The 25,447-nt window shown below is 36.9% G+C and overlaps 1 protein-coding gene across 1 annotated transcript in view; it reads right to left on the reverse strand.

The window, feature by feature from the left end:
- GMDS (GDP-mannose 4,6-dehydratase) overlaps positions 1-25,447 on the reverse strand; it is a 633,580-nt gene that overhangs the window by 475,928 nt on the left and 132,205 nt on the right. Inside the window, exons 2-4 of the mRNA XM_039246524.1 lie at positions 16,715-16,759; positions 7,865-7,952; positions 5,912-6,021 (exon numbers count right to left, since the gene is read on the reverse strand). Coding sequence (XP_039102455.1) covers positions 5,912-6,021; positions 7,865-7,952; positions 16,715-16,759 — 243 coding nt within the window. The remainder of the gene's footprint in view (positions 1-5,911; positions 6,022-7,864; positions 7,953-16,714; positions 16,760-25,447) is intronic.

Below are 25,447 nucleotides of genomic sequence, written 5' to 3' on the forward strand. Positions count from 1 at the left end.
GTTCTATAACTGAGTTAGTCAGGCAGTAACCAGATGCTCAACCTAAGTACCTGCCCTTTCCTACTATAAGCAATTCTCTAATGCATTGAGTCACCTGCCCCCCTCCCCTCAATGAGAGAAGCCACAAGAGGTTTAGGCTTCCTGGAGATAAATAGGAGAGTCAGCTCTCCAGTTATAAATTTCAACTCCTAGAACCAGCCAGGAAAGAGCCACTGGAGAGGACAGTCTTTAACTCAGGTAATTAAATTGCTCAGTGTTCTTCCCAGGGGCCACTCATCTAATTCTCATGCCCCCTCCCTTTTTTTTTATTCCCAGCTTCATGCCCTGGTCTGGTGTTTCTCTCATCTCTCCCCAATTCTAACTTGGTGCGTGGCCACTACACTAGCTGCTTGGCTCATGATCAACTCTGCTTCTTGTCTAGCTTCCTGGGCTGGAGGTTCCCACCATGAGGACAACTTAGACTTCGTTCTTTGTGCTTACATGTTGCCAATTTGCTGACTGGTCCCACACAACCAGACCAGGAATCCCACTCCCATTCATTTGACCATGCTCTAGTTTGCTTTCTGGTAAAAACAGTCTCCCAACTGTCATGAAACAAAATTAAACAAATACCTTACAGAGAAATGAAAAAGAAAATAATAAAAGTCATTAAAGAGTTAGAAAATTAATGAAAACTATGGAGTTATTCAATTTGAAAAAGATAAAGACCTAATAGTGGTCTGCAACACTGAGAAGGGATTTGAAAATCCGTTTCAAAACTGAAAGGAAAAGAGTAAACGACTTTCTGTCTGCACTGAAGACACAAGGGGAAAAGAGTAAGCCTAAGAAGAAACTTAGGTATGTGGGGAAAGAAAAAACTATGGTGAGAACTACTTTATATTACAATTACTACTACAGAGAAAATCATTTTCTTGGATGGTCTTTAAAATAAATTATAGAATACAAACATTTGAGTTCCAATCCTGGATTGGCCAGTAACTAGCTGTGTGACTTTGGGTAGCTTCAGTTATAAAATGAAAAGTATATGGATTTTTTTTGAGAAAGAGAGTATGCATGCCAAGGAGAGAGAAGGGCGGGGCGGGGGGGTGGGGAGGGAGAGACACTCTTAAGCAGGATCCACACTCAGCACAGAGAACTTATGACCCAGGGATCATGACCTAAGCCGAAATCAAGAGTCAGACACAACCAATTGAGCCACACAGAGGCCCCCATATGAAGTCATTTCTAAAGTTCCTTTTAGCTGTAATAGTCCATGACTGTATAATTTTCATTTCTTTGGAAAAAAAAAAAATAAAGGCAATTCCAACAGGACACTGTGAGACAAAAGGGAGTAATGCTGGACTAGATTTACTGTAGAAAGTTCACATCCAACACTACAGCTTCAAGAATGACATGAGATTACCAAAGAAGCTGGAAAATGGTAGAAAAATCCAAAATCATGACAGTAATGAATATTGAACAGATAAGAAATTTAAGACTGAAATTACTGAAAAACTATTATTTACACAATTTTAAGAAAAGAACAATAAAGTAGCCTCTTGAAACATGTTCTCCATCAAAATGGTCTGGATTAGATATTGGATAATTTGTTCCTACTTGGATGATGTCATCATACTAGGTTTAACTACTTTTAATAACTAGTACATTTCCATCATCTCTCACTTTCTCCCACATAAGATCAAATCAGCCTCTCAATGACCCACACTTCATGAGTCATAATTTTTCTGTTTATGATTCAGAAAAATGTCTTCAGTCAGTATTTCCCAGACTGCTGTGGGTTTATTCCAAGAACCAATTTCATCTTCATTGGTTTCCTACAGGAAACCAGACCAACTTCCTATTATTTTATTTTCCTTACTTTTAGCATACCATAGCCCACAGCAAATTAACTGGAAGTGAGAGTGATAGAAGACTTTATCCTGTACAAAGAGAAGCCAACACAAACAATGCCCAGTCTAGAAGTCACGGATTCAAAAGTAAATACAAAATGTGCTAATATTAGAATCTTCCTTCTTAAAAGTTCCAAACCAAATAATAAAAATGTATTTTAATTAACCTTATTGCAAACATTTCAGTCAGAAAGAACTTTTGTTCAAAAGCTACTGTCTAAGAATACAATAAATCCTACAAAGCTGATTAACACTGAAGTCACTTAAAATATATACACATATGTATTTTCCATCCTAACCCCCAAACAAGCTGCTAAGATAACAGACAACTGAAGCCCAATGCATAGAGCCTTGGTGTGGCTGGGGAACAGAGCAACACCTCCATAATAACAGGGCAGTCTGTTATCCCCAGCTACCATCACACTAGCCCTTGCGCCCCACACCCACTCCCTCTATGACTGATAATCAGACATCAGCTCCCAGCAGAAATAGTAACATGGAACACAGATTTTTAAAGGACTTCCTAACAGCAGTTTGTACTCATACTATTCCCCTAAAATACTAGTTATTTCTCATGGACTATACACTTCTCAGAAAAAGATTTGTGAATGTGAAGAATCTAGATATAAATATATATCAGATTCTCCTTAGACTCTCCATTCTCATCATTCCTGATTGTAGGTATAGTTTTAGGCTTTAAAAGTGCACAAGGTCACTAGCTGGCAAAGAACAGGACTATTTTATACCAAATTCAAAACGTTGATACATTAAAAAAAGAAGTCCTAAAAAGAATGCATTAGGGCACCATGTCAAATATAGATAAACCAAGAAACCTGAAACATTAGAGCAATGGCTCTCAAAGTGAAATTTCCAGACCAAAATCAGCATTATCAACATGTCCTAAAAATGGAAGTTCATGAATCAGAAATTCTGGGGAAGCGCCCTGCAACCTGCAGCTGATGTTAAAGTGAGACTTGTCTATTATATGCTGTCTTCCTTAGAACAGGAAATTTCTAGAAAAGAATCCACTCAATTTACATTTCACTCATAACCCCTCAACTTCTAAACCCTCTGCACCCGAGCTAACTCTTCTATCAAATTGCTAGAATGCTCTTTTTAGAAGTATCTACCAATGCCAATATCCTCTCTTGCTTGAAATGGCCTGATTTTTACTTCGGTGACACAATTTCACCCTTCTGGATATCCATCTCCCACTTTCCTGTCATCAGTGACTACTCTTCCAGCTCCCATTCTAAAAACACTCCTGCCCCGTAGGATCAGTCTTCAGGCCTCTACTCCTCTTCTTCTATCTGCTGTCTTGCCATCACCAAGAATTCCCAGAGCTGAATTTACATCTGTCGTACCCCTAGTCTCTCTTAAGCCTCACAACATATTTGAAACTACTTCATGACCTGATTCACCTGAATGTCCTTCAAGTACTTCCAGTAGAACATATGCTGGAGGGAACTTACTTACCCTGCCTAATTCCAACAGTCCCTCCTTGAATGCCTGCTCTAGTATGGGTACCAGCAGTTGTCTGGTCCCCATGGGCACTGGAGCATTGCTCTCCTTCTTCCCTAGTTCCCATATCTTATCAGCAGAGAGGTCTATCCTACCAGGCATCCTGCGTCACCCGCCCCATTCCCACCATCTGACAGCTTCCTATCTCTTCTGAAGCCCTACCGCTAGACTTACTTGTAAACCTCATCTCTAAATCTATCTTCCCCATGTTCAAAATATGCAGAGGCTACCCAAAGGTGGCCCAACTGTCTACAGAGCCTTACATCACATTTCTCTTCAACAAATTTTTCATTCAATCTAGAATGTTCATCATGCTAAAAACATGTCCCAAGTTTTCTCACTTCTGACACTTGGACTTACATACTGCTTCCATTTCAACTGCCAGTTTCCACTATGTCTGCAGATTTCCTCCCTAAACCTTCTCCTTGACACCATCATAATCCTTCAGACTGAAGTTCTCTCCCACCCTTCTCTAAATTAGACTCGAAGATATTAGTGTCAGCCTCTGTCACTTGCCACAAATCACCTCTACAAAAGTTTAGACCCTCTGTGCCAGAAGTGGCTTTTATACATCTTTGTGTCCTCCATTCCACCGTGCATGTAATTATTTGTTGATGGGCTAAATGATTTGACAAAGCAAAATTCATATTCAATTAGACACCATTTCTGCCAATTAACTGGCCTTTAGGGGAAGGAGGCAAAACACAATGAAAACAGACAAACTTCACATACATAGCAACTTAAATGAAACAACTTAATCTCCTACACTTTCTACACTTACAGTACAAACACTCCAGAATGATAACCACACAGTAACAGGCTCCCTTCAAGTAAGAAAAGTACAACTAGTTTTTTGAACTACAAAAACTGTTTAGAAAAAGGAGAAGCCTGGTTCATTTAATACTAAAATGACAGGGGGAAGACTTTCTATAAATAAATTTTCATAAAATGTCCTTTATCTTCCCACCATGCCAGTTTATAGCTCCAGAGGTGAGAAACTATCTACAAACACAAAGGAAAGTTCTTAATCTAAAGGAAGTTGATTCCAAAACATTCTATTTTGCCTGGAAGATATTCTCACTTTGGTCAGGAAGGCCAAGAAGCAGCTAGATAAATTTTAATGTGGAAGATGGACTGATTGTTCCAGTTAGGGATAAATAGTCATCATTCCTGGAGTGATAAAGAGAGTCAGTATGTCCCTATAGAAAAGACAGGTGATAATCTCTCCAGGCATAGTATGCATAAGATACCCTTTCAAAATGAGAAAATACATTCGGAATCATTTAGAAAAACAGCTCTGCTCTAACTGAAAGACCCTGATAACTTTCACAGCCCAAAGCTTAGTGCTGGATACAGAACAGAATCATCGGAGATTAAGAAAGGGAAACATTTTTTTCCTAGACAGCACAATAAGAAGTATCTTTACTGATATGTAGTTATCTTTCAAGGTTAATACTTTAGAGAAAAATGTAAATTATGAGAATTTATACACTATTTTTAAATTTGATACCAATTACAAGACTGGGCCTACCATTATGTTCTCACTATGTTCCACACCCGGTTTCATTTTACTTAGAAATGTATAGTTTGTCCCTTAAACTAGCTGAGACCTGTAGCTTCCACTGTGCCCAAAGTTGGGGATATAAAGGAAATCAATTCTGAAATAAGACTGCTGAATTCATTCACTGAACAGAAAAAACACTGATAGATAGATTCTCTGACATTTGGGGGGTGAGGGGACTCTTTTAACTTAGAGTTATATGCTTTTATTTCTAAGTTCCACTATTCTGATTGAATAAATAGCTAAATAGAATTCATATCATTCCTGGCTTCAGAATTCACTCACTCAAGTGAACACTAGGATACAGCAACAAAACTTAAAAGAGATTGGTAGAGCTCTAGCAATGGGCTACTCAGGTTTACTGTGATTTGTTCTAGAAAGGAAAACTAAAGAGAGGTAGGTAGAATATCAGAGAATCTGAATTAAGGGAAAGAAATAAACATTAGCTGTATCATACTGAGAAGACAAGAGGATTTTCTTCCTATGATTTTTACTACTTATAATAAAAAGTTAATTCAGTTAATTCCAACATATTATTAAACTCAAAAATATTACTTTCTCAGCCAGTAATATAACCACTACCAAAAATTAATATTAAAATAGAAGTTTTATTGAGTTACATTTCTCAGTATTTTAACAAAAACACTTCATTCACAATGTGATTTGAAATGGCAGAAAACAGACTACAAGATCAATCCAAAATAAATGAATACTGCTATTTTAATGTTACCAGTAAGATTTTATATTGCTCAATAACAGGAGAATATAGAATATACTTCTACAAAGTATTAGTATTTCTAATACTAATGAATTTATCAGATTCATGAATTAAACTTGAAGACTAGGAGCAATGCCTGTATTATTGTATTAAGAAGCAACAGACAAAATACAGAACAACTCAAGAACACAGTAAAGAAATGTGACTGTGAAAATGGCTTACTTTAACATGGCTCTGGGCTCCAAGGTTGTAGATCTCCGTAGGCTTTACTTCATTAATGATCTTCACTAGGCAGGTACTGTCAGTGAGATCACCATAGTGCAACTTCATGTCTTTAGAATTAAAAAATATACCATCAGATTGAAGAAAACAACAAAAGCCCAATTTTTAAAAATATCAAAATGGAAAGGTATATTCTGAACGTCTGAAAACCAGACTGGTTTTCAAGTAGCAGAGTATAACTCTCATCTTTAAAGAACCTAAATAGTAGAAATATATTCACATTTGTTAACTATGTCTAAAAAGGATTTGTAAGAACTCCAACAAACTTTGTAAAAAAATTGTATCCAGGGGCACCAGGCTGGCTCAGTTGGTTAAGTATCCAACTCTTGATTTCAACTCAGGTCATGATCTCATGGTTTATGAGATTGAGCCCCATGTCAGGCTCTACATGGACAGCGAGGAGCCTGCTTGGGATTCTCTCTCCATTCTCTCTACCCCTCTCCTACTCGTGTTCTCTCTTTCTCTCTCAAAATAAATACGTAAACATTTTAAAAATAAAAGATTAATTAATTCATTAATTAATTAAAAAATAAAAGTCATATCAAGACAAAAGACACGTTATACAATTAATGTATCTTATGGTTCCCAGGTAGTTGTAAGGTATGTTACATAAGAGTGAGATTCAGACAAAGAAAATCTAACAATATACATATTCTCTGAAGAACTCTGTAATACACTGGGTAATAGTGAATCAGATGCTTTTATCTAGCGATTTTTAAGTACTTCATAAACATGAATCCTTAAGCCATCCACAAAATGCCTTGATGTAGTGACATAGCTGATTAAATTGATTAAAGAACAACTAGCCTATTCTAACCCTAAATCTCAGCAGATCCTTACACTGACCTCATTACTATAAGAATTTGACACTTGTAGATGGGCAATTTGCTAGCTTGATCTTTAAATTATTTTTACATAATACTAATAATCTCTGTTTAGATCCAATGGCAGTACCATTCTGTACTTTGTACAAAAATGATAATTTTCAAGGAGGATGTACTGAATAACTAAATATAAAGGTGAAAAGCCTTTAGTGGAGACAACTAGGTCATCTTCCTGATGATGTCACTACTTGTACAAGTAACCCAAAACTCCAAATATTCAGTGCTCTGAAATGAATACAAAATGACTTATGAGTTACAATCTGACTGAATCATCCCTGCTAGCTGGAAAAACTGGACAAGCAGAGCAGGCTGAACTTGAGAGTTTAAAAACCCAGTGTCCTGGTCCTAGCTCTGTCTTTTACATGGTATATGACCTCAATAAAGTTACAACCTCCCTCTGCTTCCATTTCCTCATCTGTAAAATGGTTTCACTCACAAGTTTAGGAGCTGCTGTAAAGATCAAATGAGATAATACTATGACTGTGCTATGTAGACTATATGGCTACATTCAGACAATTTTAATAAAAATAACAAGCAACTGCAAATACTGACAGTGACCTGTAAAGCAATTAAATATAGTTTTGATTTCCACCAGTTTTTGGACTTGTCTTCACAAATTATTTTAAAAATTAAATAAATATATAAAGATTGGTTAGTTTGATTACATTAGACCAAACAATAAGTAAAGGAGTATTCTGAGAATATGGACCTGATCTTACTTGAGGGGATAAGGACACCTGGAGAAGGGTAATCTAAGCCATGTCTACTCTTCATCTCTTGAGCAGTATCACCTGATCAATATTTTGTAACAGACTAACCAAGATGACACTGTGGCTCAAGGACAGCAAGCAATGGAAAGGTTTTCAAAGCATGCAGAGAGCGTTCAATGCAGGCAATTCACCGGTGAATAATTGCAACTTGATGGGCTTTGAGAAAAATGACATCTGAAAATACCTTATCATAATATAGGAAGTTATAGAAAGAAATTTTAGAAAAGAAAATGACTTACTTCCTTCAATATGAGCCTGGGGGTTCTTATACAGATGTTCAATTCGACCTGTATTGAATGAACTGGATCGCCGCACAATTCCATGGACCTGCATTTTTTTATAGTGTGGAAAGAAAAGAAATTATAAACATGCAACAAGAATTAACAAGCACCTCAGAAGTTCTTTTGTTAATGCTTACTTTGTGAGAAAAATAACTATTATTTACAAAATTATTTTTAAATTATTAGAAAAACTTCCACTGCTTACTTTCTCCCTAAACACTGCCCACTAGCCACCAGCATTGTGCCTCCATCTCTCTGTGGTGTGTTCACTGCCAATCTCAACAAAAGTAATTAGATAATTATGGGACTTCACAGCAAATGCTTAGTTACCGATACTCAAATGTCTCCTTTTCCAAACACACACACACTTAGAGCCTTGTTGCTGACAAAAATATCTCTCCAGTTTGAAACTGAAGACAGACCATGTGAGGCCCTATCGGTAAAACTGCCTTGCAGCTTTAACAGAAAGCATGAGGCTGTGAGGCTCTGATGCCACCATGTCCTTCCAGTGTCCTTATTTTATATATTTATATATTTCTGGGTCCATAAATATAATCAGGCAGCAACTATAATGCAGCTTTGTGGAAAAGTAAGAACTAAACAGGAGAGATCAGGGAAAAGACATACTACTAGATTTAACACATGAGGAAGACTCAAATGAAAAAAGGATTTTTTATTTTTTTAATTTTTATCTTTGACTTAACCATAATAAGTATGAGAGTGGGGGAAAGTCCTTGGAACAACAATGCATATATGTCTGATACCGAAGAAAGACTATTTGTGTCTGATACATAAGAGAAATTGTTCAAGGCTTGGTCTCACTTCCTTCTTGTGTCAAGATTGCTCCCTTTGTGTTGCCAATGCTAATACAAGCTTATGTCACCAGCTGCCCGAGTTCCAGTTCTACTGGTGGCAGTTTTAATCCTTCACCTATTTTAAAAGTGTTCCTTCTGATGTTGAGTAGTCTCATTTGCAGCTGAATACACTTCTATATTTTCACTCAATCGTTTTCTGTCTGTTTCAAACCAAAATTAATCCTTGGCATGACTCAAATATTCCAAATTGGTGGGGGGGAGGGGAAAGTGGAACTTTAAGCACATAAGACTTTCTTTCAAATAGAAAGAAATGTCACCGTCATTTTATACAGCATACATGAGAAACTAACTTCTGCAAAGGATACAACACACCCACAATTAATAATTCTGGTGGTTAGCTGCTTTAGCCAAAGAGAAAAGCACTCATCCACACTATTTTCCAAAAGAACTAAACTCAAGAAAATTTGGTAAAAATGAAAATATTTTAAGAAGGGAATATCACAAACTTCATTGACATTTTATGAGGCAAATAGTAGGGGCGCCTGGATGGCTCAGTTGGTTAAGCGTCCAACTTTGGCTAAGGTCATAATCACAGTTTGTGAGTTAGAGCCCTGTGTCGTGCTATGTGATGACAGCTAGGAGCCTGGAGCCTGCTTCAGATTCTGTGCCTCTTTCTCTCTGTGCCCCTCCCCCACTTGTGCTCTGTCTCTCTCAAAAACAAATATTAAAAAAATTTTTTAATAGAAAAACAGTAAAATCTAGGAAATATTAAATTGGGATTTAGGTATACATATCCATTTCTTAATTTGGAAGTGGAGAAAATAACACATCAAGCTTAGAATTATTATACTTCATGGTCTCCAATTTTTCAAGTTGTTATTTAAAAGTTGAACTGCTCTACAAACAATAATTTTAACAAACAATTTTAGTAAGTAATTTTTTAAATAAAAATCAAGTTCACATACATACTTATACATAACAAAATTGGTGTTTACCACCAAGTTATTTCTGAAATATAGATTTCTCAGATACAAGTAGTGCTTTATTTCATTTCATTTAAAGGAATTTCCATGTTCTAAAAACAAATAATTTAATTCTGATAATGAAAAGAATAATAATAATATGATTTAGTCTATTTTTTCTCTTGATTGCTGGATTCTGGGTAAGTTACATATTCCAACAGCCTGAAACAAAGAGAAACTCCTTATACATACACAATGCATATGAACATTAAAGGCTCTGATAAAAATATTAAATGATATTGATGGATTTAGTACAAAATCAGACTACTACACAAAGTCACAGTAAATAAATAACATAGGATTTTCTGTCACACTTATAACCAAAAGCATTAAGCACCAGGTTTTTTTTTTAAATATCTCACACACACACACACACACACACACACACACAATGTGTTTTAATTTCCCCTACTCCAACTTTTGGTATGTGTATACAGGGAAAGAAAGACCTGCCAAATGCTTAATCCATGACAGCAAGTATTATTCTAAGAACTAATGAAAGCTCAGTCTGTCTGTTTCAGAGACAGGTGAAATACAAACTTTAAGACAAGCCAAAATGTGTGCAAACTGGATAATCTAGTTAAGAATTTGAGATTAGCAGCTTTCTCTTTACAGAAGGGATGTATGCATGGTTGTTGTTTGTTTTCATAAGGATTTGGGAGGAAAGGGAGATGAGGAGTTAGGAAACCAAACTGAAAAGATAAATGAGCTGAATATGACTCCATATAAACTTAATCAAAATCACTATTGTGTTATAGTAGTTCAAAAACAAAATATAATCCTGAAAAACTGAGATCTTAAACAGAAATGAGTACTGAGACAAATAAATTTCATGTTCCATTTAACTAAGCACTGAAAAAGAAACTTTCAAGTTCTCTCAATGTCAGAACAAAGTTAATTTGACTTCAAAACCTAGAGTCAGACAAGGCAATATAACAGAAAAATGCTTGCTCATTTATTTCTTTATTACAATCACAAAAACAGAAAATTGTTGCTACTGGATTTCAAATCCTTCAATATGTTTGTTGGTTATTTCAATCAAGAAAACAGAAACATTAAAACCACTAGATTTCAAATTCTTCAGTGTCTAGATTTCTCTTGGATCCAAGGAAGGATGATTCCCCAGGGATGTTTAATGCCACTTGCCTTTTGAAAAGCATAGATAATATAGGTAACATCAATAGCTAATATGTGCATGGCAATGACCCTGTGCCAGACACTATTCTTTATAGACATTAAATCACTTAATCTGCACAACAGCCTTCCTAATATTACTCCCATTCCACAGATAAGGACAGTGCCTAAGATCACACAGCTAGTATATGTGGTCAAGCTAAAACATACACATGGTCCATTCTACCAACACTCAATATGTTTCAAAATGAAATTCACAAAAACTTTTGTCTCTTTTCACCCAGAAAAAAATATTTTACAGATTCTCACAGATCATGATTGGACGCCTAAGAACTCCCATGTTCTAACAAATAATCTTCCAGATAACAACTAGACAATCCTTATATGGTATTTCCTTTCTGTTTTCCTGATACTCCCTGGTTACAATTCCTTTCCTAGAAGGAAAACCCACAATTCACCTATTCTTTATTTTAAATTTTGATATGTTCTGTTGTAGTTGTTACCATGTTATTTAATATAAATTTCTCATTTATTCCCAGACATATTTTAGGTTTTAAAATATTTAACTTTGACTTTTATTATCCTGGTTTTTCTTGTTTTGGGTACAAAATAGGGACAGAACTATGTTGCTGGCTTATCTGGTACAGGGATTATAGGAAGGCACTTGAAACTTTTCATGAGAAGTTTCACTTCTGTCAATGCTCCTTTTCCCCTCATGGCAAGAAGGAATGTGCACAGGGTTAGGATCCTAGGAAATGTAACAGGCTTACCTTTCACTAATGTTAATTAATAAACTAGACTAAGGAGCCTTCTCCTTAGTCTAATTTATTAATCTTTATCCCCAGGCTTGTCAGCATCAAGCACTGTGTCAACTTGTTACTCTTATATCAACTAAAGTCCCATAGAACCCACAGAGTTTCTCTGGACTGTTTTCTATCCTTTGTCCCACCTAACCTTCAAGACAACCTTAAGAAATAGGTGCATTTATTATCCCCATTTATCTAAAAAACACCTAAGTCTTAGGAGAAGTCCAGTGACTTACCCAAGGCCACAGAGCCACCAATAGCAAAGGAGGGGTAGGAAACAGGCTGTGCAGTGCTCAAACCTAAGGGCTTCCTCACCACTGTGAGCTGGACCACCTCATTCACCTTCCTTGCCCTGAACTGGCAGATACACTGCAAGAGAGAATTATCCTTTGCACTTTAACAACTTTAGAATTAACATTTGAGGTTTTAAAGGGTCAATTTCTATAAAACCTGATAATTCTGAATTTTCCTCATGATCTGGCACCTATATACTATAAATAATAAATAAGTGTGAGATTCATTCTCTTTAATGTTTAATGTTAAGCAAAATTCAAGAAAAAGCAATATTAAAAACTATAACTTTAAACCTTAAAATAGAGTCTCTTCTCAATGAGAACTGGACCAGGAATAAAGTAACCCTCCACTTTCTCATGTTAGCTCATTCAGAACATGATCAAATGCATGGATTTCAGTGGCCACATTAGAAGGTCAGGGCCCACTTCTTCCGAATCTAATGTGTGATCATAGAAGGTAATTAACAATAACTAATTAGTCTATTAATATATGATATTCCTTTTCAAGTCATATGCAAATGTCTATTTTTGCTTTAAAGTTAGTCAATCCTTTTATAATTTGCTTTATTTCTTTTTTTTTTTTTGACTAAAGAAAAGTAAAGAATATATGTAACTGTGCTGCGCTAACTCTATAAATAGGGTTTGGTTTTGCTTATGTGGCCCCATCATCACTACCTCACCAACCTATCTCTGTTCTTCAACTGGTCGCTCTCCTCCAGTTGACTACTGCTTCTCTGTAGAGTCCATGCCTCCCCCTCTTCATAATGAAAGGCTGACTTTGCCATGTTTAGCTAATTAAAATTTGCCCCTTTCTGTGCCAGGAAGAACTCAGCCTCATTATCAAGCCTATTCACAGAATCTACACTTCTTGTTCCCATTGCTTATTTTGTTCTTGGGTTGTATTCTGCTATGCCAATATATATTGTTTCTAGTTATTTCTGAACTTAGTGATATTCCTTGTACAAAGCATAAATTCAAAATAATATGAGAGCTCAGAGAAACAAAGCCCCACAAATTAAGGTACCTTAAGAAATTCTGTTCTTCACCATGTGATTAAATGATCTCATTTGAACTTTTAGTTGTATTTGTTCTCAAACTGTAAGACCCAAGAGAGCAGCATCAGCCACAGCTGGGGACTTGTTAGAAAGGCTGATTCCCAGATCCCTGAACAAGCCATCCTCATCTTAAATGGGACCTCTGCATGGTTCTGATGTATACTACAGGTTGAGAACCTGATGAGTTAGAAGTCTGTGCTCACCCAAATTGCTGATGTTGACCCTCTGGAATCAGATACAGACAGGTATCTCCTCTTATCCTATTGCATGCAATTTACTAGGCCTATTATTTTGCTCATGGCCTTGAGCAATCAGGGGCTGCTGGCTGATAATTCAGGAAAACTTCCAATGCAGCTTCTTTGAAAAATCACCCTCATATTTACTTCAACTTAAACAAAAAAATAAAGATGAAGTCTGTGCCACCATTAGATTTCCCTTAATAGCTTATCCTCCAATTAAATCCATCTCTTAAATTGAAGACAGCAGCCTATTAAAATTGAATAAAATAATGATAAACACCCTTTCACTCCCCTATTCCTACAAAACTCATATTTCCCCTGGACTATGAAGGGGAATCATTTCTGATTATGCTTTGTAGCTCTTTACCTTCTACCTGTATTGTCTACACTATCTCCTTCTATCAGTTTATGGATCTCACTACTAAACCTCCCTTCTCTTGTCAATCATTGTTTCGATGATTCATTCCTCTCATTAACTGTGATTTGCCAAGTGGGCCTTCTGTTACCTTTATCATAATCAAATCTGCTCTTATAATTTCAAATGCCAATGGAATAAAAACCTTTGTAGCTCACTTGACAGTCCTAGGTTCTCACTGTATTTATTTCTAAGTCTGTTGCCCATTTAGGAACATCTTCTCAAGTCTGCTAGTTCCTTAACAAGCCACCTAAATGGAGCTTCACCTGTCCCTCTGCAGGTCTTCTTTCCAGCCATTTCCATCCAGTAATACTAACAGCACCATCATGCTGAGACCATTCACCATCTACCATATCCAGATTAACCCCAGGACCTATCACTAGTCCACCACATTACCACAGTGACTATTCACACTGCCATGTCTGCTCCATTTTCCTCTGGGCTAGCTGTAGAAACATCTTGCTGCCACCATCCTCACCCATGTCTTAGTCCTCCACGTCCACCTTGGAAGTAAATTTCAACACCACGCCGCTTAAGCTTTCTGTCTGACAAAACACCTTACTCTTCAAAACTGGAATGACCATGATAGGGTTCAGGACACACTACCCCAAAATATGGCACCTTGGTGTATGGAATATTTTAAGCTAAAGGAACGTGAGAAAAGAGTAGATCCGGGAAAGTCACACTAACCTTCCCCCTTCTTTTCTCCCCTGAAACAGTCATGACATCCTCTAGTGAGAGGTATCTATCCACCTTGTAACTGGAGAAAAGGAGCATCCTTATCTCAGAAGACAAAGGGATGCCAAGAAGAATCCAAATAAACAAATCTTATTATTTATTATACTCACATCACACTCCTTGACCTGTCATATTAGGTTTGATCATCCACTCTCCATCAAACCTAACATAAACATACTTAGCCTTAACAGTTTCTTGGATCTTCATTCCTTTACGAAGGCTTCCATGTCATGAAAAACTTAAATAAATTTTCATGCTTCTGAGTTTAATTTTCAGACCCTAAGAGAGTTGAGGAAAAATTTTTTCCTCTTCCACATTAAACGAAAAAAGATTAACAGGAGAAACTTCTATTTTTTTGTATTTTATTTTATTTTATTTTTACAAATAGTTTATTGTCAAGTTGGTTTCCATATAACACCCAGTGCTCATCCCCACAAGTGCCCCTCTCCATGCCCATCCTCCCCTCCACCCCCCACATCCATCAGTCCTCAGTTTTTGTCAGCATTCAAGAGTCTCTCATGGTTTGTCTCTCCCCCTTTCCCGCACTACTTCCCCCCTTCTCCTCCATTAAGTTCCTCCTAATCCTCCTATACGTGCAAACATATGATATTTGTCCTTCTCTGCCTGACTTATTTCGCTCAGCATAACACCCTCAAGGTCCATCCATGTTGCGACAAAAGGCCAGATTTCCTTCTTTCTCATTGCCATGTGGTATTCCATCGTATAGATAAACCACATCTTCTTGATCCATTCATCCGTTGATGGACACTTAGGCTCTTTCCATGTTTTGGCTATTGTTGAGAGTGCTGCTATGAACATTGGGGTACATGTGCTTAACAGGAGAAACTTCTACAATTTTCTCAAACTCCTATTATTTTCTCAAACTGTTTCAGCTTAAAATATTCAATATGCTGAGGTGCCATATTTTAAGGTAGGACATCCTGAACCCCAATAGCTCTTACTCACAAATTTCCTTCTCGCAGTTCACTTGATACACAGCCAAATCACTAACTCTTCTCCAGCTACTGAACACCTCTCAGCCGGTGCCAGCACCTGAAACAGAGTAAGTTTCTCTACCAATCCTTCCCTTTTAGATTTATTAAAACACTAAGTTAATGTAGCCTAAACAAATACTAGACTTTATCTAAAACCAACTCTTTTATATTATATATGATCTACTCTAAAATTCTCTGCTTTGCAGATTATGTATTTATCACTCAGTTATTATAGGAATCTTTGTATATGAACATAAGTGCACATGTACACTTTCATAATTATATTTGTCTTATTTTCGTATTTTTTCAAGATATAAAACTAACTGGTTAGGTAAGGAAATAGAAGGTGCTAAATATATCTGCTATTACTTCTTAAAGTCTAAAAGTCAAGGCTCTCAGAAAAGATTATGAGTTATAGTAAGAAAGTTAGTTTCCTTTTCCACAAATCCTGTTGGCATTTAGATGCCAAATTCCTTGCTGTTGTTTTTCCATCTGTCCACTGTGCACATTTTTTAAAAAACAGTACACCTGCAATTAGAATAACCCAGAGAATCCAAATTTATTAACATGAACACTTGCAGATCAGGCGAGAGCATATGGGTCACTGTATAGGTTTTTGTTCTCTGTACAACATGAACTTATATAGATGTATATATATGAGAACTGTTCTTTAAAAACGTAAGAAATACACATGGGGTTATATCAAATTCAATATGCAAAAGTCTGGTTTCCTTTAAGGAAAGCAGTCAATGTTGACGGAGAGGACAAAAGAGCAGAAAAATATGGCAACAATGATGATGACGCCAGCAGCAAACCCAGAAGTTTCAGTGTCCATAAAATATATGGCTGCCTATTAGAAAGCAAACCCTCTGAGTGTAAATGTTTCATTCAAGCTTGCCAAAGATCAGCTTAGTTTTATTGCTCTGTGTAATTTCCGAATTAAGTGACTTCACTGTGAAGGGGAATTTTTTTTATGTAACACATTACATCATAAATTAACCCTAATAATGTTATAGCTTTTAGCTTACACAGGTTGCTGCTTTATCTGAGAATGTGGGAAGCGTGCAAAGCAGTTAAGCACGAAGGAACAGGGGGAAGCCACCAGTGTTCACCAGCAGATAAATAGCACAATGAGCTGGCATGCTTACAAGCCAAGCGGCACATTCTTCCCCTGATTTGGACTCGTTATCAGAGTTTCAGTGGAAAACACACACAGGAGGACGACGGCAGAGGAAGCAGGAGGCCACTGTGTCCAAGTGATTCCACCAGCCTGTGCTTGCTCACTGAGTCACTCACCTCGTAGCCTTTCTCTAGCAGGAACTCAGCCAAGTATGAACCATCCTGGGAAGAAAAGGAAAATTGACAATTGTCAGACCCATCACAGCTAGCATATAAGGCAGCCAAAGCAGAGTTTTAAGAAAAGCACTGAAGAGGCTATATGCACTTAAATCAAGGATCATGGCAACCAAAATAAAAATAATACAGATAATGATGGTAAAGACAGAATAATGTTCCACTTTTTACTATTCACTGAGCATTTTCATAGACATTATTTCACTTGAGCACCAAAGCAGTACAGTAAAATGCTATCATTGTCCTATTTATGGAGTAAGAAACAAAATCTGGGGGGATAATATGGGGCAATAGAGAGAACATGACACTTCAGATTCACATGGATTTGGGTTTAGGTTTTGCCACTTACTAGCTGTATGAAATATGCAAAATATGTGCAGCAAAGCAGAAGTCCTTGGGACTACAGGAACATACAGGAATCAGACTAATTCTGGGTGTTTGGAAAAAAGGAATCACTGGGCAAGAATTAGATGGGAGCTGTGGGGAGTTGGGGAGAAGGCAGGGTGAATGTGAAGAGGAGGCAGGGAGTGCCAGAGTGTTAGCATTATTGAAAAAAGACATCATGGTGGAAAGGAGGAAGATGAATGCTTTTGTGGGGGAAGGCTTTCTAGGCACTGGTGGGAGGTGGCTTCTAACTCAGGGGTTCTGGAAAGTCAGCAACAAAAGAGTTTGGGGGGGAACACAATCAAACTTGTATTATCACTGAATATGTATGCATACATACACACATAAACTTTAAACAAAAGAAGGATGTTTATTTTTAATAAAATAGAAAGGAAACCTCTTAAATCATGCAGTTAACCCCTACATTGAGATGAAGATGCCTAACTAAACATAGAGGTTCTCGACTGGCTTTGAATAACTCTTTTTTTTTTTTTTAAAGTTTTATTTATTTCTAGGAGAGAGAGAGAGACAGCATGAGCAGGGGAGGGTCAGAGAGAGAGGGAGACACAGACTGAAACAGGCTCCAGGCTCAGAGCTGGCAGTCAGCACAGAGCAAGACGAGGGGCACGAACCCAAAAACAGAGAGATCAAGACCAAAGCGAAAGTAGGACGCTTAACCGACTAAGCCACCCAGGCGCCCCTGGCTTTGAATAACTCTTGCAAAAATTTCTACGTAAGGGGAATGTTATTTAAACTAAAATATTTCATGTGCCACTTTTAGGGAAAGGAAGTATGAGAGTCATCTAATAAAACTATTAAGAGGCCAAAAGGTGAGAAATCACTGTTCTAGAGGTGCTATAAAAAGCTACCAACCTTGATCAAAATATGAATTGGATAGATATTTTGCAATCAAACCTGTTAACTGCCCACCTGCTTTCGGCCTGGGTAGGTCCCCTCCATCCAATCCAGACTTAAACATAAAAATGGGAGGCTCCAACTACTGAAAATTTGTATACTCAAAAGTAGCTGGGAATATTTGGTTTCCTCACTCTGAAAAAGTTTACAATATTCCCCTGTGCTTCAGAAGTTCCTACCAGATATTCCAGGAAAAAGAAAAGTGAAGCAAGTATTATTGTCATTAGTTGGCTTAAAGCTGGAATTGGAGACACCCGATGAGTCCTGAAAATGAGAGGACTGCCAAAAGAGTGTTTACTACATTAACACAGAGTCACATATAAATTCAGGCAGGATGACAAGGCAAGGTATACAAGGGACACATTTTGTGGTTCATTAAAACCTCCAGCAGATTTTCTTCTGACTTGACATAAATATTCTGGTTTATAGACTCATGTAGAGAAGAAGAGAAATGGTTTGACATGTTTCTTTTCCTCTCAATCTTAAGACTGCACAGTTTTTAAATACCCAACAAGCAAACTAAATCAGATAAGAGGACTGAACAATTCAGACTAGGACAAACCACTGGAAATGTAAGAATAATGGGTAGTCTTATAAATCAATCAATGAGAAACTAGCTTAATAAAAAAAGCATTTACAATAAGAGGAATAATTTTACAGTAGTCTGGAAAGTCTTACAAAGTATAAAGTTTTGGTTTTTTGCTGGTGTTAGTGTTGTCATTTTGAAGCAGGCAACACTATACTTTTCACATTTTATAAAAACTTCATGTGCTTTGTGTTCTACCATGGCTGCATACAAGGTTTAAAAAAAAAAAAAGGCAGAGGTGAAAGTGCTAGAGATCCATGGGGGCAGGGAGAGCTGTGATTATTCAGAAAGCTGATGCGAAACAGACCTGATCGGGCCTGAACTCTGTCAATAAGGTCTTGTTCTTCTCACCCAGGGCCCTTCTCAAACTTTCCAACCACACTGGAACATTCTGAACCAGCAGGGCACTCACTTCCTCCTGACTTCCTTGCCAGGTCTCTCAAGTGATAGGGCCTGGGCTGCACAATGAGTGGGAAATGGAGCAGAGTAAAGGCTCCCGGTCTCTGGCTTAGGGAGACCAGCTGGCCTCCCCTTGTCCTCTTCCCAGGCCCCTGATGGGACTCCACAGGGAAACACAGTATCTAAACAGGCAGGCGTCAGCCAAGCCAAGATCATTGTTTCTGCCTCCTCCAGAAGAACAGGGCTGTTGGAGAATGCTTCAACAAGACTAATAAGTGAAATATAGCAACTGAGAACCTAAGACCAACGTTAAAACTTCTGATACTTAATTCCCCAGAAAACAACCAAATGAACCAAATCTCCAACTCACTTGCTATGAACACAATTAATTTGGTACAAATTCCAGCCTGGGTTCAATCCTTGTTATAGAAAACTTTTTAATTGGAGAGATAATGTCCCAATTGTGACTCTTTTAAATTTAATTTTCCACATGGTTATTAAGGGTATCCATTAAATGCTATACAGATCTGAGTAATCACCATGGCTGTAATATTTTCAAGACAGAGAAACATTTTCTCTTATTCTTGCAAGAACTCAGCCTGGAAGGCAAGGAGCCACTAGTATCTTAGGGTAAATGAGGCATGTGAAGACAGCCATTTTGCCTACTACCACACTACAGAGGCAAACCCAGGACTCAAATCCAAGTCTCCCATTATTGTGACCGAGAAAACAACCTCCTTTCTCCCCCTCCTACACCTGGACCTACCAAAACATGCTAAAACCCAACAAAATAATAAAAGACCATAACAGGTTTATTTTTAAACCAAATTAATTTAGTCACTTTCCATTACAGTGTTTTATGGATTAATCAGTGCTTCTAGTTTTGATTAAGTAACATCACCTAATTTTAGAACACTCCAGGAAGGAGACCATACACAGCACCTGAGATTTCTCAGGTTTTGTTTGGGTATGTGTTCTATATAGGAAGCAGTACTGTGTTGTTTGAAGATGGACTTGGATTGGCTGTGGATGTATTTATTATTTGGGACTCTAGAGCCAGGGAGGTGGGGTCACAGACTAAGAACCAAAAGCTCCAGATTTAGATGTGTCTGATGCCTATAGTCCCTATACTTGGGTATCTCTGGTTTTTTCACCTTTCATGGAGTATTCAGAAATATTACCGATAAATACCCATAAAAATAAGGAGTAATTGCAAAAATTAATTCAATCCTATTCTTTAAATTTTTTAATGTTTAATTTTGTATATTTATATAGAAAAATGTGTATTTATTTTTTTTAATTTTTTTTAACGTTTTATTTATTTCTAGGAGAGAGAGAGAGAGAGAGAGAGACAGCGTGAGCAGGGGAGGGTCAGAGAGAGAGGGAGTCACAGACTCTGAAACAGGCTCCAGGCTCTGAGCTGGCAGTCAGCACAGAGCCCGACGCGGGGCTCGAACCCATGAACCCCGAGATCATGACCTAAGCGAAAGTCAGACGCTTAACCGACTAAGCTACCCAGGCGCCCCTGTGTATATTTATTTTTGAGAGAGACAGACAGAACACAAACAGGGGAGGGGCAAGGAGATAGAGACAGACTCTGAAGCAGGCTCCAGGTGAGATCATGACTTGAGCCAAAGTCAGATGCTTAACTGACTGAGCCACCCAGATGCCCCTGATTCAATCCTATCTTGACTGTAGCATTAAAATTACTTAAATTTTCACATTTATAATAAGCTGAAGGAAGTACAGAAAGTTAACCCCTTCTCTCAATGGCCACCAAAGGCTATATTAAGCACTGACTGATCCTCTAATGAAGCCCACATCCAAACACGTATGTGCCAGGCAGTCTACCTTCCTGCAGAGGAGACCAGGATTTCTCTTTTCTCTTCAAACATGGATGTACTTATAGTCCAGAAGGACAAATGAAAAGGGCACTTTCTTGTATGCAATGTGAGAAACTGGTTCTTCTGAACTACATGCTAAATTATACTGTGTGTTTTTGCCTAAGCACCAATTGGCAGCTTCTTTGAACAGAATAAGTAATATTGGGCTAAAGAAATCATGCCACTAATACATGAATTTCTTTGTTTAGATCATCCCAAGCATTAGGAAATAGAGTATCCCTTCTGTAAGGAGAGAAACCACCAATTTATGCTGCCCTTTATGTTCTTTAATTCTATGAATTTCTAATTACTCTAAAATAAGCATCCTTTCAGCTAATAGCAATTATAATATCAAAGTAATCTGTAACTCCCCATAAAAGAAATGCAAACACCTCAATGATTAATGGAAGTTGCAGTTTTGAATTAGAATGAAAACTTCCACTGGGAAGATTAGCCACATAATATGAAGAATGTAGAAGCAAAATATACTTGAAAAGTATTTTCACCTGGCTGATGTTTGTAACACAAATCATTGTATAAAATCTTTGTCAAACTCACAGAATTCAAAAGACCATAGGGATTAATTAATCCAACTCTCTCATTTTACAGGTCAGGAAACTGAGTTTCAAAACTGTTAAATGTTTAGTGTACAGTCACACAGTTACTAATAGCAGAATCACACCCAAAAAATAGAAAAACAAAAAACAAAAAACAGAAACAGTTTTCAGATGCCCAGACCTCAGAATTTTTCACTAAAAAATACTGCAAAAAAATCTAGGGGGCACCAGAGTGGCTCAGTCAGTTAAGCATCCAACTCTTGATTTCAGCTAAGGTCATGATCTTGTGGTCATGAGATTGAGCCCGGTTTCTGGCTCTGTGCTGACAGTATGAAGTCGGATTGGGATTCATTCTCTCTCTCTTTCTCTCTCTCCCTTTTTCTGCCCCTCCCCCACTCACACATGCGCGCGCGCTCGCTCTCTCTCTCTCAAAATAAATAAATAAACATCAAAATCAATACTGCAAAAAAGGACTGGACTAATGTTTACAGTTAAGAACCAAGTAAAACACATTAATGCATTTCCAAGTGAAGAACAAGAATACAGCCAACAATTATCAGTGTGGTGAAAACTAGCTGACTGGTAAGCAGGAACAAAGATATCACTAATATTTAAAACGTAAAAAATTCCCAATTCCTGTAGTCTTTTATTTTTTTTAAACATTTATTTATTTTTGAGAGAGAGAGAGAGAGAATACAACTGGGGAGGGGCAGAGAGAGATACACACACAGAATCTGAGGCAGGCTCCCAGCTCTGAGCTGTCAGCTCAGAGCCCAATGTGGGGCTTGAACTCACGGACCACGAGATCATGAACTGAGTCCAAGTCTGATGCTTAATCTACTGAGCCACCTAGACACCACAGTAGTCTTTTAAAGTTAACAATTATTTCCCCATAAAAGACACTGCCACAGAAAAACAGATTTTCACTTCCTATGATTTACTTCCTGGTAGAGAGGAGCACTGTAATCTAGAAACGCTATCAACAAACTCTGAACAATAAAAAATTTATTGTGCAAAGCAGCTAAGATATTCTTCCTGTAACCAACCCTTCCCTCTGACTATCTGCCAGGGAAAGAGCCCTTCAAACAGGTGTGAAGTGATTGTATATACACCTCATACATATATATACATATACAGCAGCTCTGTCACCAAAGATTTTCCAGAAACCATCATGAGCTAGGTTATAAGCAACATTTTAAAAAGAAGTCAGATACCTCCAATCATCCTACAAATGACTGTAATGTTACCTCTTGTGTCCATGGTAAATTTTTTTAAAAAAATTTACTCAGGAAAAAATATCAAAAAGAAAAAAAGATCTACAAGGTTAATTTTAAAAACATTTTTTTCCAATTTGACAGGTTAAAAACGATGCTTTTCTTTTCATTTTTTGGCTGTATTAAGGCTGAAGAGTTATTTTGTTTGTGATCATATGTACTATTTCTTCTAGGAACTATTTATTTTTATCTTTTCTATTTTTTATACACTTTTCTAGTAGGCTGTATTTTGCCTATTGGTTTGTTCTTGTACGGATCTAGAACATACATAAAATTAATTAATTTTCTTAATAAAAGCTACTCATAAGATATTTTGAAAGAGATTAGCAGATTTTCAGTGATAGAACTCCCGTAATTAGCTGTTTTAAAATATATGTTCTTTTCAAATTGCAAATGACTATTGTACACTCTTAATGAGCAAAGAATGCAAACACCAAAATATGAATTCCAGCTAAATTTGCACAATCCACCATGTGTAATATTGTTAATTTCACACAGTAAAATAAATTTCTGTTATTAGGCAAATGCTTTAAGGAAAATGCGATTAAAGGGTTAACAAAAGGAGGTAGAAAGGAAACAATTATTAATAAAGTATAGAAAGACAATTTTTAATTACATAATTAGAAAGACAACAAACAGGTATACACACACACACACACACACACACAAACATACATATACCCAAACACTGTCCCAGAAATGTTTAAGACTCTTGAATGCTGACAAAAACTGAGGACTGATAGATGTGGGGGGGAGGAGGGATGGGCATGGAGGAGGGCACTTGTGGGGATGAGCACTTGGTGTTATGTGGAAACTAATTTGACAATAAACTATTTGTAAAAAAAAATAAATAAATAAATCAGTAAAAAAAAATAAAAAATAAAAAATTTAAAAAAAATTAAAAAAAATAAAAAGTTTCAAAAGGAAATCTAAAGGCATAACAGCCTACAAGTGTGCTTGGGTGTTACATAATACGTAGACACATCAAGGATGAGCCAACCTTTCATCTCTACATGAATATAAGTATCCCCAAAGAATACTGTATCCCACCGAGTAGCTCTCCTTTTTATTAATGGGTACACTCCTTTAGATTGAACCTGTGTGTTTTTATCTCTCCCACTCTCCCATTCTTCACTAATGCTAAAGGTTTTATCCTTCAGAGATTAAAAAAAATCTTCATATGACCTACTATTACTACAAATGATAATATTAATAACAATAGTAAGTGCTTATATAGCACTTAGATATGTCAGGAATGCGCTAAAAGTTTTACATTCATTAACTTTTAAACACTCACAATAACCCTATGTAGTTGGCACTATTACCTCCATTCTACAAATGAGCAAACTGAGGTCAGCTAAGACCAAGTAACCTGCCCAAGATTGTCAGTAAACAGAAAAGGGATTTGAAATATATATGTAATATACACACATACATACACATACATGTATGTATATAATTGTAATGAATTATTTATCACAATCTGCTTCACTAATAGGATCAATCACTACATAACAATGGCCCTACAAATATTATGACCTACAATTTGGTCTCTATACAATTTATTAACAATACTAACTGTCCCAGATTAGTGAATAGTGAATACCAAACATCTACTTGGGCCATAGGTGTTATGGAATAAAGGACAGGAAGGAAATAAGAGATTTAGTCCATGCCCTATTGCTCTGAGGAGTATCTGGGAAGCCAGGCATTTCCTGGCCTAGATAGGATTATGCTCCAACACTGGCTCAGACCTCAACATTTCACATGCATCAGCAAACTCACACGTGGACAGATTGAGAACAGTAACCAGGTAACCTGTAGAGCTAATCAAAATGTTCTGCTATCAGGGAACACCAGTAGATACATGAGTCATGGACAGAGGGTGGCAAGGCTGTAAGATAAAAGAAAAGCTGAAATACTACCATACTGACCTCTTCTATACTGGATGGCAGACTGCCCTGGAGAAATAAATCATCACACTTGAGCATGAAATCAAGGTGGGGGAAAAAAAAAAAGAGGAAATACAAGAAACATATCCCTGTCAAAATCCTTTTGAATATCTGCCTAACTGGCCAGTTCAGTGCTGGTGTGAATAACTCCTTTCAAGTTTAGAACAATATACTAACTGAAGTTTTTATAATTCAGGGTTCCAAATGCATTGATAAAGATTTGGATAGGGAAGTTAATAATAAATCACAAGTAAACTTCATGCTTAAATAATAATCTCTTTGTAGTAAATATATATATACAGATTTTGAAAATAGAGTTCCTCTCTTTCCTTTTCCCTTTCTCATTATCTCTCAAAGTGACAGTCCATACAATTAAAGTCTGTTTCTTTGCAAAGTATACGCTTACGTAGTTCTATTCATCCAAGTGATTTATACAGGAAAGGATTTTTTACAGGTACTCAAAACTAAAACAGTGCTATACTTTGTCCAGTGTTCAAGGCCATGCTTAATGAAAAACTTTAAATTTGGAAGAAAAAAACCCTTTGTACTGAAAAGAGAAGAATTATGAAATTTTAGTATTTACCTGATTTATTAACACTTCCTTGTACATTTCTTTTTATAATTTGTGTCCTGGCTAAGGGAGGAAGACGAAACAAATGTCCTTTTGTTTACAGATTTTAAAAGGTCATAAATAACAAAAGAACACACATATATTGATGTCTCTAT

Source organism: Hyaena hyaena, unplaced genomic scaffold (assembly GCF_003009895.1).
Source record: "Hyaena hyaena isolate Hyena2069 unplaced genomic scaffold, ASM300989v1 scaffold_282, whole genome shotgun sequence".
Taxonomy (NCBI): domain Eukaryota; kingdom Metazoa; phylum Chordata; class Mammalia; order Carnivora; family Hyaenidae; genus Hyaena; species Hyaena hyaena.